Consider the following 12,578-nt stretch of genomic DNA (forward strand, 5'->3'; position numbering starts at 1 on the left):
ACACATCAGGAAACTTGCAGAACACACTTGGTAGTATTAAATAAGCATGATTTATTTGTCTGTTGCTTAAAACATTTTTACGGTTCCCTTTAGTAAACAGGTCATGGATCTCTTGAGGCAAGCTGTTTAGAAACCGTTATTATACACTTATTTTGTCTTGATAATCTGAGGTATATGGTTGTTGAGCTCCATCTGATGTGTCACTGGAACACCTGAGGTCGTAACTCCATCCACCGCTGCGTCAGCTGCTGCTTCAGGCTGTCTGGTGCGAAGCTACAGTCTATGGCCTGCTGGGAGAGCTTCCATACGGCTTCATGACTGAGACCAAACGTGGAAGCAGTCAGCTGGTATTCCTGAGACAAGTCTGTACAGAAGACTCCCTTATCGTCAGTCTGGAACACAGGAAAGAATACAAGTCATCTTGTAGTGAAACCTTTCGCCTCCTGTCATTTGAAATCTTATATAGTATCCTAAGATTATACTTGTGTTTTTGTCTTTTTTTTTTTTTTTTTTAACCTGACCAGAAACTATATTAATGTATAATAAATGTTTTATCAGATCATGAAGTGTAGGTTTAGTGCACAGACAAGAGAACTTACACAAATAACACATGGGTGTCCCAACTGGTACCAGTACTGGAAGTGGTGTTTGGAATAGCATGGCACAGTCTGGCCCTTGACATTAGATGTCAAGCACAGTTCTGCAAGAAATGGATGGTTGGAAGATTGATTGATTGAAAAGTTTATTAACAGATTGCAGAATGGGTACAGTACAGTACAGCTCAATACATACAATTGTTAAGAGGATGCAGACCTGAGAAAGACTTTCGTCTTGTTTCCATCAGGGTCCCCCATTTTCAATTCATCATATGACACACATGACATACAGATAGACAGTACTGCTACATCTATGACATACCAGATCTTCAAATACAGTACTGTTTGGGACACACTGTACATTGGAATACTGACATACATTTGACATGGAAACTGTACATTGGAGGAGGTTGGGTAGGTGGGGTGGGGCTGTACATTGGAATACTGACAAAGCCATGCTTGGTCTTTATTGTACAACTGGGTTAGGACATTTGTAGGGGCCAGTTTTGAATTGCAGTCTCCCGTAGGTGTTCTTTGAGAGTGTTTTTGAAGGTGGGTAGTGATTTACATTCCTTTACAGCTTTGGGTAGGGCGTTCCACATTGTTGTGGCATAATTGCTAAACGTGTTTAGTCCCTTGTTTGAGCCGAATCTGGGTTTTACATGATTTGTGGAGCTCCCTCTGGTGTTGTGATCGTGGTATTCACTGACCTTTGGGAAGTATTTTGACATGTACATGGGTACCTTGGTCGTGTAGTGTATCTTGTAGACCAGGCCCATTGCAAGTTGCTGTACTCTGTTGTCTACTCTAAGCCATCCTAGGTTGGCAAAGTGTGCAGGGGTGAGGTGGGTTCTAGGAGTCAGGTCAAGCAGTAGTCTGACTAGTTTGTTTTGAGATGTTTGTAATTTGGTTTTTAGTGCCTTTGAGGTGCTTTGGTACCATGAGGTGCAAGCATAGTCGTAGTACCCTTGAATTAGTGCTCCTGCCAGAGTCTTCAGGGTATTCTTGTTTACCAGGGAGGAGATCCGGTACAAGAATCGAGTTTGTTGATTGACTTTTTTTATTACATTGGATGCCATTTTGTCACAGGAAAGATTAGCCTCTAGGATGGAACCCAGGTAGGTAATTTCATCTTTCCTTGTGACAATATTGTCACCCACTGTAACTGAGAAGCCGTCTGTTTTGCTGAGTTTGTTATTTGAACCGAAGAGAATGGACTCTGTTTTGCCCATGTGTAATGATAGTTTGTTGTCGGCGAGCCATATGCAGATTTTGCCTAGTTCCGAGCTGAGGGTTTTTTCAACCTGTAACTTGTTCTTGTCAGAGACCAGCAGGGCTGAGTCGTCCGCAAACAGGAACAAGTTGCAGTCACAAGCTGACGACATGTCATTTGCATAAATTAGGAACAGTAGTGGTCCTAGTATGCTTCCTTGTGGAACACCACAGTTCACTATGAGGGGGGGGGATAGGGTACCGTTTACCTCCACCATCTGTTCTCTCCCCTCCAGGTAGGATTGTATCCAGCTCACTGATAAACTATCAAAACCAATTGCTTTTAGCTTGTCAATCAGAATGGTGTGATTGACAGTGTCGAAGGCCTTTTGTAGGTCCAGCATGACCATGCCGCAGTATTTGCCCGCGTCCACCTCTTGCTTGATGTGGTCGTGTCGTTCAAATAGAGAAGGCATGTGTCAGTGGAGTGGGATGTTCTGAAGCCAGATTGGAATTCGTAGATTAGATTTTTATCCGTAAGGTACTTTTCGACCTGTTCGTATACTATTTTTTCCATGACTTTCGAGATGGATGTAAGGATAGAAACAGGGCGGTAGTTGCCTCGGTCTAATTTGCTGCCCTTTTTGTGCAGGGGTGTTACTCTCGCTATTTTGAAGTCCTTGGGGACGTGTCCCTGTTTTATGGAGAGGTTTATTATGTGTGTGATGACTGGGGTGATGGCGGCTGCTGAGTCTCTGAGGAATTTGGAGGGGATGTTGTCATGGCCAGTGGATCAAGAACTAGTTGCTGTCGGTAAATCTTGTAATAGTGTAATAGTAAAAAAGCATAGTGGGTTTGTGTGCATGTATTTCTCTTTCACCGAGCGCTCCATTTGCATGTGCCAGTGCACCGCCTGACACGCAACGGCAGATAAAACCGCTTAAATGGAGTCAGTGTAATCATCTGCAGCAAGCAGGTAACCGTCAGCTGATAAAACAACAATGTGGGCCTATGGGGCAAAGCGTCTGTTCTCCTAGTTGACTAATAATTGCCAGCATGGGCAGTAATGGTCACGATATAATTGTGTAAAAGCCTGAATGACAATTGTCCATTCTGTTTTAATCTCCCTTGAGATATGGCCCATGTGACCGTAGTAGTCTCCAGACTGCCTAGCTGGCCGCCATCACCCGTAAATAGCCTAGTGACAATGCCCCCAAAATGTTGAGATACCCCTACCGGAGGTAGAACAAAACACAACCATGTTTTTCCTCATCTCTAAGGTCTCCCATATATGAAATGGATTCTTGTATAAAAATATTTTACTGCATTTATAGATATTGTTATACACCCCAAAGGAAAAAACAACCAAAATATAGCCTGGTCGTATGGGAGTCGAGACATATAAACTCATGTAGATTAATAATACAAGCTCCAAGAGCTTTCAAACTTGACATGCTAGCAGTCAGACAGTTGCTTAAAGATTTATTTTTTTGGCGTTTTTATCGCTTTATTTCTACTGGGCAGTCCAGTAGGCAGAGACAGGAGGAATGGGAGACAGAGTGGGGGAAGACATTCGGCAAATAATGACGGGTTCGGGAATCGAACCCGGGTCGGCCGTGTCGCGGCTGAGCGCGCTATGTGGTTCGCCACTGGGGCGCCAGTCAGACAGTTGCTTAACCTAATAGAAAAACCTGGATGTGAATATCTTTATTACTTACTTTTACTTATCCTCTTCGTCCCGGTTGGGGCATAAGGCCGCAATCATACACTGCCACTGAATCCTGTCTCGTGCTTTGGCCTGCGCTTCGTCCCAGGAAAGACCCATCTCCTTCAGCTCCATCACTGTTCTTCGCCAGGTGTTCTTTGGTCTACCCCTCTTTCTCTTCCCAACTGGGGTCCATCTCAAGGCAACTTTGGGTAACCTTTCATTGGGCATCCTCAATACATGGCCGAGCCATCTTGTAGGAAATATCTACCTATGTACACATACTTAAAATAAGCGGAAATGTAAAAAATGAATATGCAGAATGTTCTCATTTACTTTGTAGTAGCTCTGCCATGGATTGTCATAGAAACACAGATGAGGGCTTTTTCGGAAAGGTGTGGTTGTGCTGAATCCAGCGATACCACGTGTAAATATAGCATGCATGGTCAGGGAGTTACATCAGTAAATGTATGAGGTGTCCTAAATTAAATAAAATGAAACATTGACATAATGAAGTCTTCAGTCCAAAGCATGCCAGTTCATCAACCTCCCGGTAGGCCTTCTCGTCATTGTTAGAGATCAGCCCCACCACCACTGTGTCGTCCGCAAACTTCACTATGGAGTTGGAGCTGAACCTGGCCACAGTCATGTGTGTACAGTGAATACAGCAGGGGGCTCAGAACGCAGTAGATTGAAATAAAGGTGTTCTATTTCTATTTCAACCTGATTCAATTGGATCTTTGTTTCCATATGAAGTATCATAAAATGTATCATATGAAATGTATAATTTATTAAATGTATTATAAATATATTAATATTATAGACCAATACCTCAAGTGACTTTACTTTGCAGTAACATTGAATTTGTCAACATGCTTCTAATGGGCTTTGGACTGAAGACTTCATTATGTCAATGTTTCATTTTCTTTAATTTAGGACACCTCATACATTTACTGATGTAACTCCCTGACCATGCATGCTATATTTACACATGTGGTATTGCTTGGATTCAGCACAACCACACCTTTCCGAAAAAGCCCTCATCTGTGTTTCTATGACAATCCATGGCAGAGCTACTACAAAGTAAATGAGAACATTCTGCATAGATATTCATTTTTTACATTTCCGCTTATTTTTTTTTTGTTTTGATCCACTTTTTCTCCCATTTTTCTATGTTTTTCTCCCATCCCAATTTCGTATCTTCCAATTCAACCCTCCCCTGTCACGAACGCTGTTTCTTGCCTCCCACAAGCCGGCTGCAATGTGGACTAAGTCATACATAGCACGAGTCCCCTCCGGTACTTGAGGTAACAGCAGTCGCATCTTTTCACCTGCTCAGCTCGATCTCTCAGTGGCGAGGAGTAACGCGTGGGAGGCTCACGCTGCCGCGTCTCTACAATTCGTAGCCGCATTTCTGCAGACCCCTCTCTGATTGGTTGAGGCCATTTCTGCAGACCCCTCTCTGATTGGACGGGCGCGCGCATGAGCCGCGACAAGCTCCTCTAGCCAGGAGTCGAAACTCCGTTAAGCTCCAGAGAGAGAGAGGCTGAAAACCCACAGTTGTTGCCCGACGGATGGGAGCCGAATCCCGGATCCGAGTTTTCTGATGAATAGCCCCAAAACATGGAGGTTGCGAACGCAATTTATATGCATGGAAGTATTGATTACGCCATAACGAATCATTAAAAAAATATACCGTTAACTGGAATATGTTGTGTGTGCCTTTACACATATGTTGGATAGGATTATCTTCTTGATATGATAACATTACATCCGCCTTTTACGGCGTGACGAGCTAAACCAATCAGAGAGGGGCTTCGCTCAACCAATCAGAGAGGGATCTGCAGAAATGCGGCTACGAATTGTCCCGACACTTCCTGATTCTACTGCGCAGGCGCACCATTCAATCTTTATTTATACTCGATAATACACTGAGTAATTAAACTCATTTACAGTGCCGTCGAGATGTTACATACACAAGTGTCACAGTGTGTTCATAAATATAAAGACATCATCAGAATAATTGAGAGCACATTTTAAAATACATTAAAAAAAATAATAATAAAAAATCTTTTAAAAAGAATAAAATAGCTCAAAATTAAAACAGAGGTAATAATTTAAAAACAATTACATATTGTGGTGACCTGATTGGTCATTAAGGTTCTAAACCGACCCATAGACACTAGAGTGTCTAGTTTCAGTGTTTCCTGCAGGGTATTCCATGATGTAGGGGCAAAAAAGCCAAAAGCAGATCTACCAAGTTCAGTACAAACTCTAGGCACTCTAACTGTAAGCCAAAAACTGGATCGTGTACGACAGGGTCCAGTGGTCCATTCCAATAAAGAACTAATATAATTTGGACAATCTCTAATTATGGCTTTATAGATAAAAAGATTGCAATGCAACTTACGTCTCTCTGCCAGAGAGGCCCACCCGACCTTATTATATAGGATACAATGGTGAGTACCATAATAATGGAATGCCCTCCCCAGCCATATCCGTGATGCAAACACCCTGACATCTTTTAAATCAGCCCTCAAAACTCACCTTTTCAATCTTGCTTTTGACCTCTAATTCTGTCGGTGTTATTTTATTTTATTTTTGTCATGTATTATTTTTGTTCTGTTTTTTGTTTTGCCATAGTTTGTCTCTCCTGCCCATGTAAAGCGTCTTTGAGCACCTGGAAAAGCGCTATATAAAATAGATGTATTATTATTATTATTATTATCACCGGTGATAAATCTAATGGCTGAATGATAAACAGAGTCTAAGGGCTTAAGAGTGGAAGCCGCTGCATGTCTATAAATCACATCTCCGTAATCCAAAACAGATAGGAACACTGCTTCAACAACTCTCTTTCTACTAATCATAGGGAAGTTGGCTCTATTTCTATACAAAAAGCCAATCTTTTTCCGTAATTTACTGGCGAGAACGCCCACATGATATTTAAATGTGAGTCCTTCATCAATCCAAATACCAAGGTATTTGTATTCTGAAACTCTCGATATCAGAACTGTTCAGAGTCGATATATGCAAGTCACTATAAGCAATATTTTTGGCTTTGGAAAACAACATGAATTTAGTTTTACTGGCATTAAGCACCAATTTTAGACTAATAAGTGCATCTTGCAGGGCGTCAAAGGAGAGTTGTAAATATTTAGTGGCCAGTTGCACAGAATCAGCAGTACAATAGAGAACTGTGTCATCCGCGTAAAGGTGGCTTTGACAGCTGCTCAGAGATGAGACAATATTATTAATATAAATGGTAAATAAAACCGGGCACCAACCGACCTGTAGGAGTCGCTGTCCACAACGCCCGATCCCCACCCATCAGTTTCCCACCCCCTAATACGGCCAATGTGTATTAGTACGGACGACCAGCCAAACTGAAAGCAAATGTGGAGCGCTGGGCTCGAACAGGCGAGCCCAGCGTCTCCAGATTTCATGGCGAGCGATATTTAGAATATAGATATTTCCTACATGCATAAAGATATTCACATCCAGGTTTTTCTATTAGGTTAAGCAACTGTCTGACTGCTAGCATGTCAAGTTTGAAAGCTGTTGGAGCTTGTATTATTAATCTACATGAGTCTATATGTCTCAACTCCCATACGGCCAGGCTATATTTTGGTTGTTTTTTCCTTTGGGGGTGTATAACAATATCTATCAATTTAACAAGTTTTGCAGTAAAATATTTTTATACAAGAATCCATTTCATATATGGGAGACTTTAGAGATGAGGAAAAACACGGTTGTGTTTTGTTCTACCTCCGGTAGGGGTATCTCAAAAACTAAAGCCCTTTTTGACAGTTTGTCACAGCACTATAAGCCTGCATGCTAGCGGTGCGAACTCACTCTCATGAAAGAGTAAACGCACACACCACACTCTTTATGAGGTGCTGGTATTGGCGGCAAGATTCAAATAAAAGAGGAATACCGCACACTGAATGCAGCGCCATAGTCACCAGTTTTTCAACAGTGAACCACCATCGTCAAGACACGGTTGAAGACGGTTCACTATTGAAATGTCTGTGATTAAATCATCCGTGTGGAGCTACGTTGAGATGCACCCTTACCCAGTGGGATGTTGTTCTTGACTACTTTGTCAACAAGGCTTTGAGACCCGCCTACTTCTGGGTGTAGGAAGGTGCCGTGACCAATCCTGTCTGGAGGAAGATTCAGCAGCAACTCTGTTTCCTCCAACTGGGATGGGACCTGAAACATGTCTTGTTTGAAAAACATGTTTGTAACGGCACTATGGCAGATGTTATAACTAGAGCTAATGATCTTAAAAGACCTTACCTCTGACAGGTGCAATGCTAACTTTAGTCCACCATTCTTGGCTCTCTGTAGAGCAGGAAGGAGGTATTTTCCATGGCCCACCTTAACAAGAAAACAAACTTAGTTAATGAATAATTGATGTTGTACTGCAATGTGGGTCAGCAATAAGCCCCAAACTGGTTGACTAACCGTTGGATCCCCACTAAGGTCCAGTCCAACCACTAAACCATCAGTGGACAGCATGAACTCCTCAGCCAGCTTCACTGTCTCCATGGCAACTTCACTACCATTCCTGCGATCAACAGCTACCAGGAACCTTGGAAACATACGACCACTTTTAGAATCATGCATTATTGAGAGTGTCATTTGTTGGATGAACGTGGAGTGAAATATGATTTGGTTTATTAAAATAGCCAGAGTGAATCATGCATTACTGTCGGACCCCACCAGGATAAATGCCTCTTAATGCATGTACTGTAACTATCACTTTACCTGACATCAATATCAACTCCTTCATTTTTGCACTGATGGATGGCTTCAATGATTGTTTCAATATATCTTCTTTTTGTCAGTCCTAATGATAAAAAAACAGATTGTAGTTCTATTGTTGCACAGATTGTAGCACCACACAAAGACTAAGGCACATTGATAATATCAGTCTCTCCCTTGCAATGTCTTGCCTGTGTTTTTCTCCTCTCTTGGTGTACTTCTCAGTTCTAAGTACTTGACTCCATCAGCTGAAAACTCCCTGATTACATCTTTGGCTACCTAGGGGGAAAAAGCACAGTTTGAGCATGCTCACTCCAAAAGGAGACCAACAAAGGCAGGGGCCTCTTACCATTAGGATATCCTCCTCAGTGTTCACTAACTGATGGATGACCTTGAAGACCTGAAAACACCTACAAGACATAATGCACAACAGGTTATGGACCGTTTGTTGTGTAGGCCCCTTAACATTAACATCCACTTTGCCAGCTTTTTCCTAAGCAGAATAGTTGTTTGCGTTATATCTGAACACAGGAGTAAGTAATGATTGATTTATTGATTCAGTCTTGAATTAATGGGTGGTTTAGCCCATTTGGTAAATTAGCTGATATTATTTGAGCTAAGACCGTCACACTGTCTCAGAAATATATACACGAATGAATGAAAACTTTATTTAACAGATTGCAGAATGGGTACAATACAGTACGGCTCAATACACACAATTGTTACGGGGATGCAGACCTGAGAAAGACGTTTGTCTTGTTTACATCAGGGTCCCCATTTTCAATTCATAGTGACATTTATGACATACACAACATACATGACATCATGACATTTATGGTATAGGGACATACATGACATACAAGTATATAGTACTGTTAGTACTGGTACAGGTATATAGTACTGTTACAACTAGGGATGCTCGATATTGGCTTTTTTACCGATACCGATATTGTCCAACTCTTAATTTCCAATACCGATATCAACCGATACCGATATATGCAGGGTTTCTCCCCCCCAAAAAACGGAATAATTTCAGGTAATTAACATTACATATCTCTTGTTGTGGAAATAACACAACATTATGCATACTTTTGACAATAAATAAAATCAGAATTTGTTCTTACTTGCTTTCCTGGGTAAATAAAGGTTATAGAAATGTAAAAAAAAAAAAAAGAAAAAAAAAAAAATTGAAAAACGATACAGATATTTTCCTATAGGCCTATCACATTTTAATGCCAATATCGGACATCCCTAGTTACAACATAATTGTTACGCACTCGTCCAGTGTGCGCCTCTGGCCGCTGCGGATAGCAGTCATGCTGTGCTCGATGTTGAGATGCGGCTTGCGGCTGATCAGCTTCTCCATCGTCTGGAAGCTGACGGACCCGTTCAGATGTGCGTGAAGCTCCTGTGAAGAACAAGTTGCAGGTTGAAAAAACCCTCAGCTCGGAACAAGGCAACAACTGCATATGGCTCGCTGATAACAAACTATCATTACACATGGGCAAAACAGAGTCCATTCTCTTCGGTTCAAATAACAAACTCAGCAAGACCGACGGCTTCTCAGTTACAGTGGGTGACAATATTGTCACAAGGAAAGATGAAATTACCTACCTGGGTTCCATCCTAGAGGCTAATCTTTCCTGTGACAAAATGGCATCCAATGTAATCAAAAAAGTCAACCAACGAACTAGATTCTTGTACCGGATCTCCTCTCTGGTAAACAAGAATACCCTGAAGACTCTAACAGGAGCACTCATTCAAGGGTACTACGACTATGCTTGCACCTCATGGTACCAAAGCACCTCAAAGGCGCTAAAAACAAGATTACAAACATCACAAAACAAACTGGTCAGACTACTACTTGACCTTACTCCTAGAACCCACCTCACCCCTGCCCACCTTGACAACCTAGGATGGCTTAGAGTAGAGTAGTAGACGACAGAGTACAGCAACTTGCAATGGGCCTGGTCTACAAGATACACTATACGACCAAGGTACCCATGTACATGTCAAAATACTTCCCAAAGGTCAGTGAATACCACGATCACAACACCAGAGGGAGCTCCACAAATCATGTTAAACCCAGATTCGGCTCAAACAAGGGACTAAACACGTTTTGCAATTATGCCACATCAATGTGGAACGCCCTACCCACAGCTGTAAAGGAATGTAAATCACTACCCACTTTCAAAAACACTCACCAAGGCGCGTCAGCTGCAACAATGGTGAGTAGTACCTAATAACTTTTCATAAGTGATGCCGTGTGTGTGTGGAGCCATACTGTATGTTCTGCCGTGTCATATCATACTGTGTTATTGTGTTGATGGGGCGGCGCCGACTCGCCGAGTCATACTGTACTGGTCTGCTTGTGTTTGATGGGCCGAGCCACAGGCTACTGTATACATGTATGTTCTGCCATGTCAGCAATATCTTGCAAGACGCTGAGAAACGATCTGACGGCGACATCAGGCTATTCATTAATTTCAACCTAAAACCTAAATGATCTCTCTCTCTCTGATTCATAATCAAACCAGACCTCTTGCAGGCAACCAGTGTGTGTACAGTGTATATGTGTTGTGTGTGTGTACTATTCAGAAAGAGAGGGAGAGAGAGCGAGGGAGGGAGAAATATATTATATGTATTATTTGGCTTAAATATTAAAAAAAAATATTAAAAAAAAAGTTAATAAAAAAATAATTTATAATATATTTTTTTGGCATCCTCTGTTATTTTACCCACGCGACGCCACTGCTTAAAGAGCACCTACGGGAGGCTGCAATTCGAAACTGGCCACCGTAAATGTCCAAACCCCCCTCTCCTAATAGACAGTCTCCTCCCCACCGTATACACTCTGTCAGGATCTATCTATGAGTAATAGTACTGTATATTTGAATACCGTTTATGTCACAATTGTATCAGTACTAAATACCTGGATGTCCCTATGCCATAACATAAATGTCATGTATGTTGAGTATGTCATAAATGTCAATATGAATTGAAAATGGGGGACCCTGATGTAAACAAGACAAACGGCTTTCTCTGGTCTGCATCCCCTTAACAATTGTGTGTATTGAGCCGTACTGTATTGTACCCATTCTGCAATCTGTTAATAAAGTTTTCATTCATTCATTCATTCATCCTGTGGTGGTGAATGAATGAAGAGGCTAACGTTATAGCCAACTTTACAAAACTAAACTTCCCGGCTTGTTTTCTTCCGATATTACATTTATTGCTGACTTACCACTTTTGGCAGCTCCCGATAAAATGCCTCCGTCTCAATATCCATTACAAATAATCAAAATAACCAAAACATTAGGGTTTTATTTCTGGTTGCGTTAGCGACGTTGATCACTTTTGCTCCTGTTTATTTGTGTGCAACAAAGAATGAAGTCCCCCTTTACATTAGTTCCCCACTCTCGGGTTCCGTAGTATTGATTGATTGATTGATTGATTGAAAAGTTTATTAACAGATTGCAGAATGGGTACAGTACAGTACAGCTCAATACAATTGTTAAGGGGATGCAGACCAGAGAAAGACTTTCGTCTTGTTTACATCAGGGTCCCCCATTTTAAATTCATCATATGACACACACGACATTGATTGATTGATTGATTGATTGAAAACTTTATTAACAGATTGCAGAATGGGTACAGTACAGCTCAATACATACAATTGTTAAGGGGATGCAGACCAGAGAAAGACTTTCGTCTTGTTTACATCAGGGTCCCCCATTTTCAATTCATCGTAACATATATGACATACATGACATACAGATAGACAGTACTGCTACATCTATATATTTATGACATACCAGATTTGTAAATACAGTACTGTTTGTGATACAAAGAGAGTCCAGAAAAAAAAAGTATATACATTTGACGTAGAAACTGTACATTGGATTGGGTAGGTGGGGGGGGGGGGACTGTACATTGGAGGTGGTTGGGTGGGTGGGGGGGGGTTGGGTAGGAGTGGGGTGGGGGAGGTTGGGTAGGAGGGGTGGGTGGGGGACACTGTACACTGTACAACTGTACAAACAAAACTGTACATACAGATAGACAGTACTGCTACATCTATACATTTATGACATACCAGATTTGCAAATACAGTACTGTTTGTGATACAAAAAGTGTCCAGAAAAAGAGTGTATATACATTTGACGTAGAAACTGTACATTGGAGGAGGTTGGGTAGGTGGGGTGGGGCTGTACATTGGAGGTGGGGGGGGGGGGGGGGTTGGGTAGGGGGGGACACACACACTGTACACTGTACATTGGAATACTGACAAAGCCATA

At 41.7% G+C, this 12,578-nt stretch overlaps 1 protein-coding gene across 1 annotated transcript; it reads right to left on the reverse strand.

The window, feature by feature from the left end:
- Positions 1 to 192: 192 nt before the first annotated feature.
- mapda (N6-Methyl-AMP deaminase) lies at positions 193 to 11,656 on the reverse strand. Its single transcript, XM_084335458.1, has 10 exons — positions 11,528 to 11,656; positions 9,561 to 9,691; positions 8,633 to 8,693; positions 8,475 to 8,562; positions 8,287 to 8,368; positions 7,984 to 8,110; positions 7,816 to 7,896; positions 7,590 to 7,728; positions 600 to 700; positions 193 to 392 (listed from the first exon to the last, which is right to left on the reverse strand). Exons 1-10 carry the CDS (start codon positions 11,570 to 11,572, stop codon positions 201 to 203), a joined length of 1,047 nt encoding a protein of 348 aa, XP_084191584.1. The 5' UTR covers positions 11,573 to 11,656; the 3' UTR covers positions 193 to 200.
- Positions 11,657 to 12,578: the final 922 nt, after the last annotated feature.

This window comes from Notolepis coatsorum (assembly GCF_963971535.1).
Source record: "Notolepis coatsorum genome assembly, chromosome: 18".
Taxonomy (NCBI): domain Eukaryota; kingdom Metazoa; phylum Chordata; class Actinopteri; order Aulopiformes; family Paralepididae; genus Notolepis; species Notolepis coatsorum.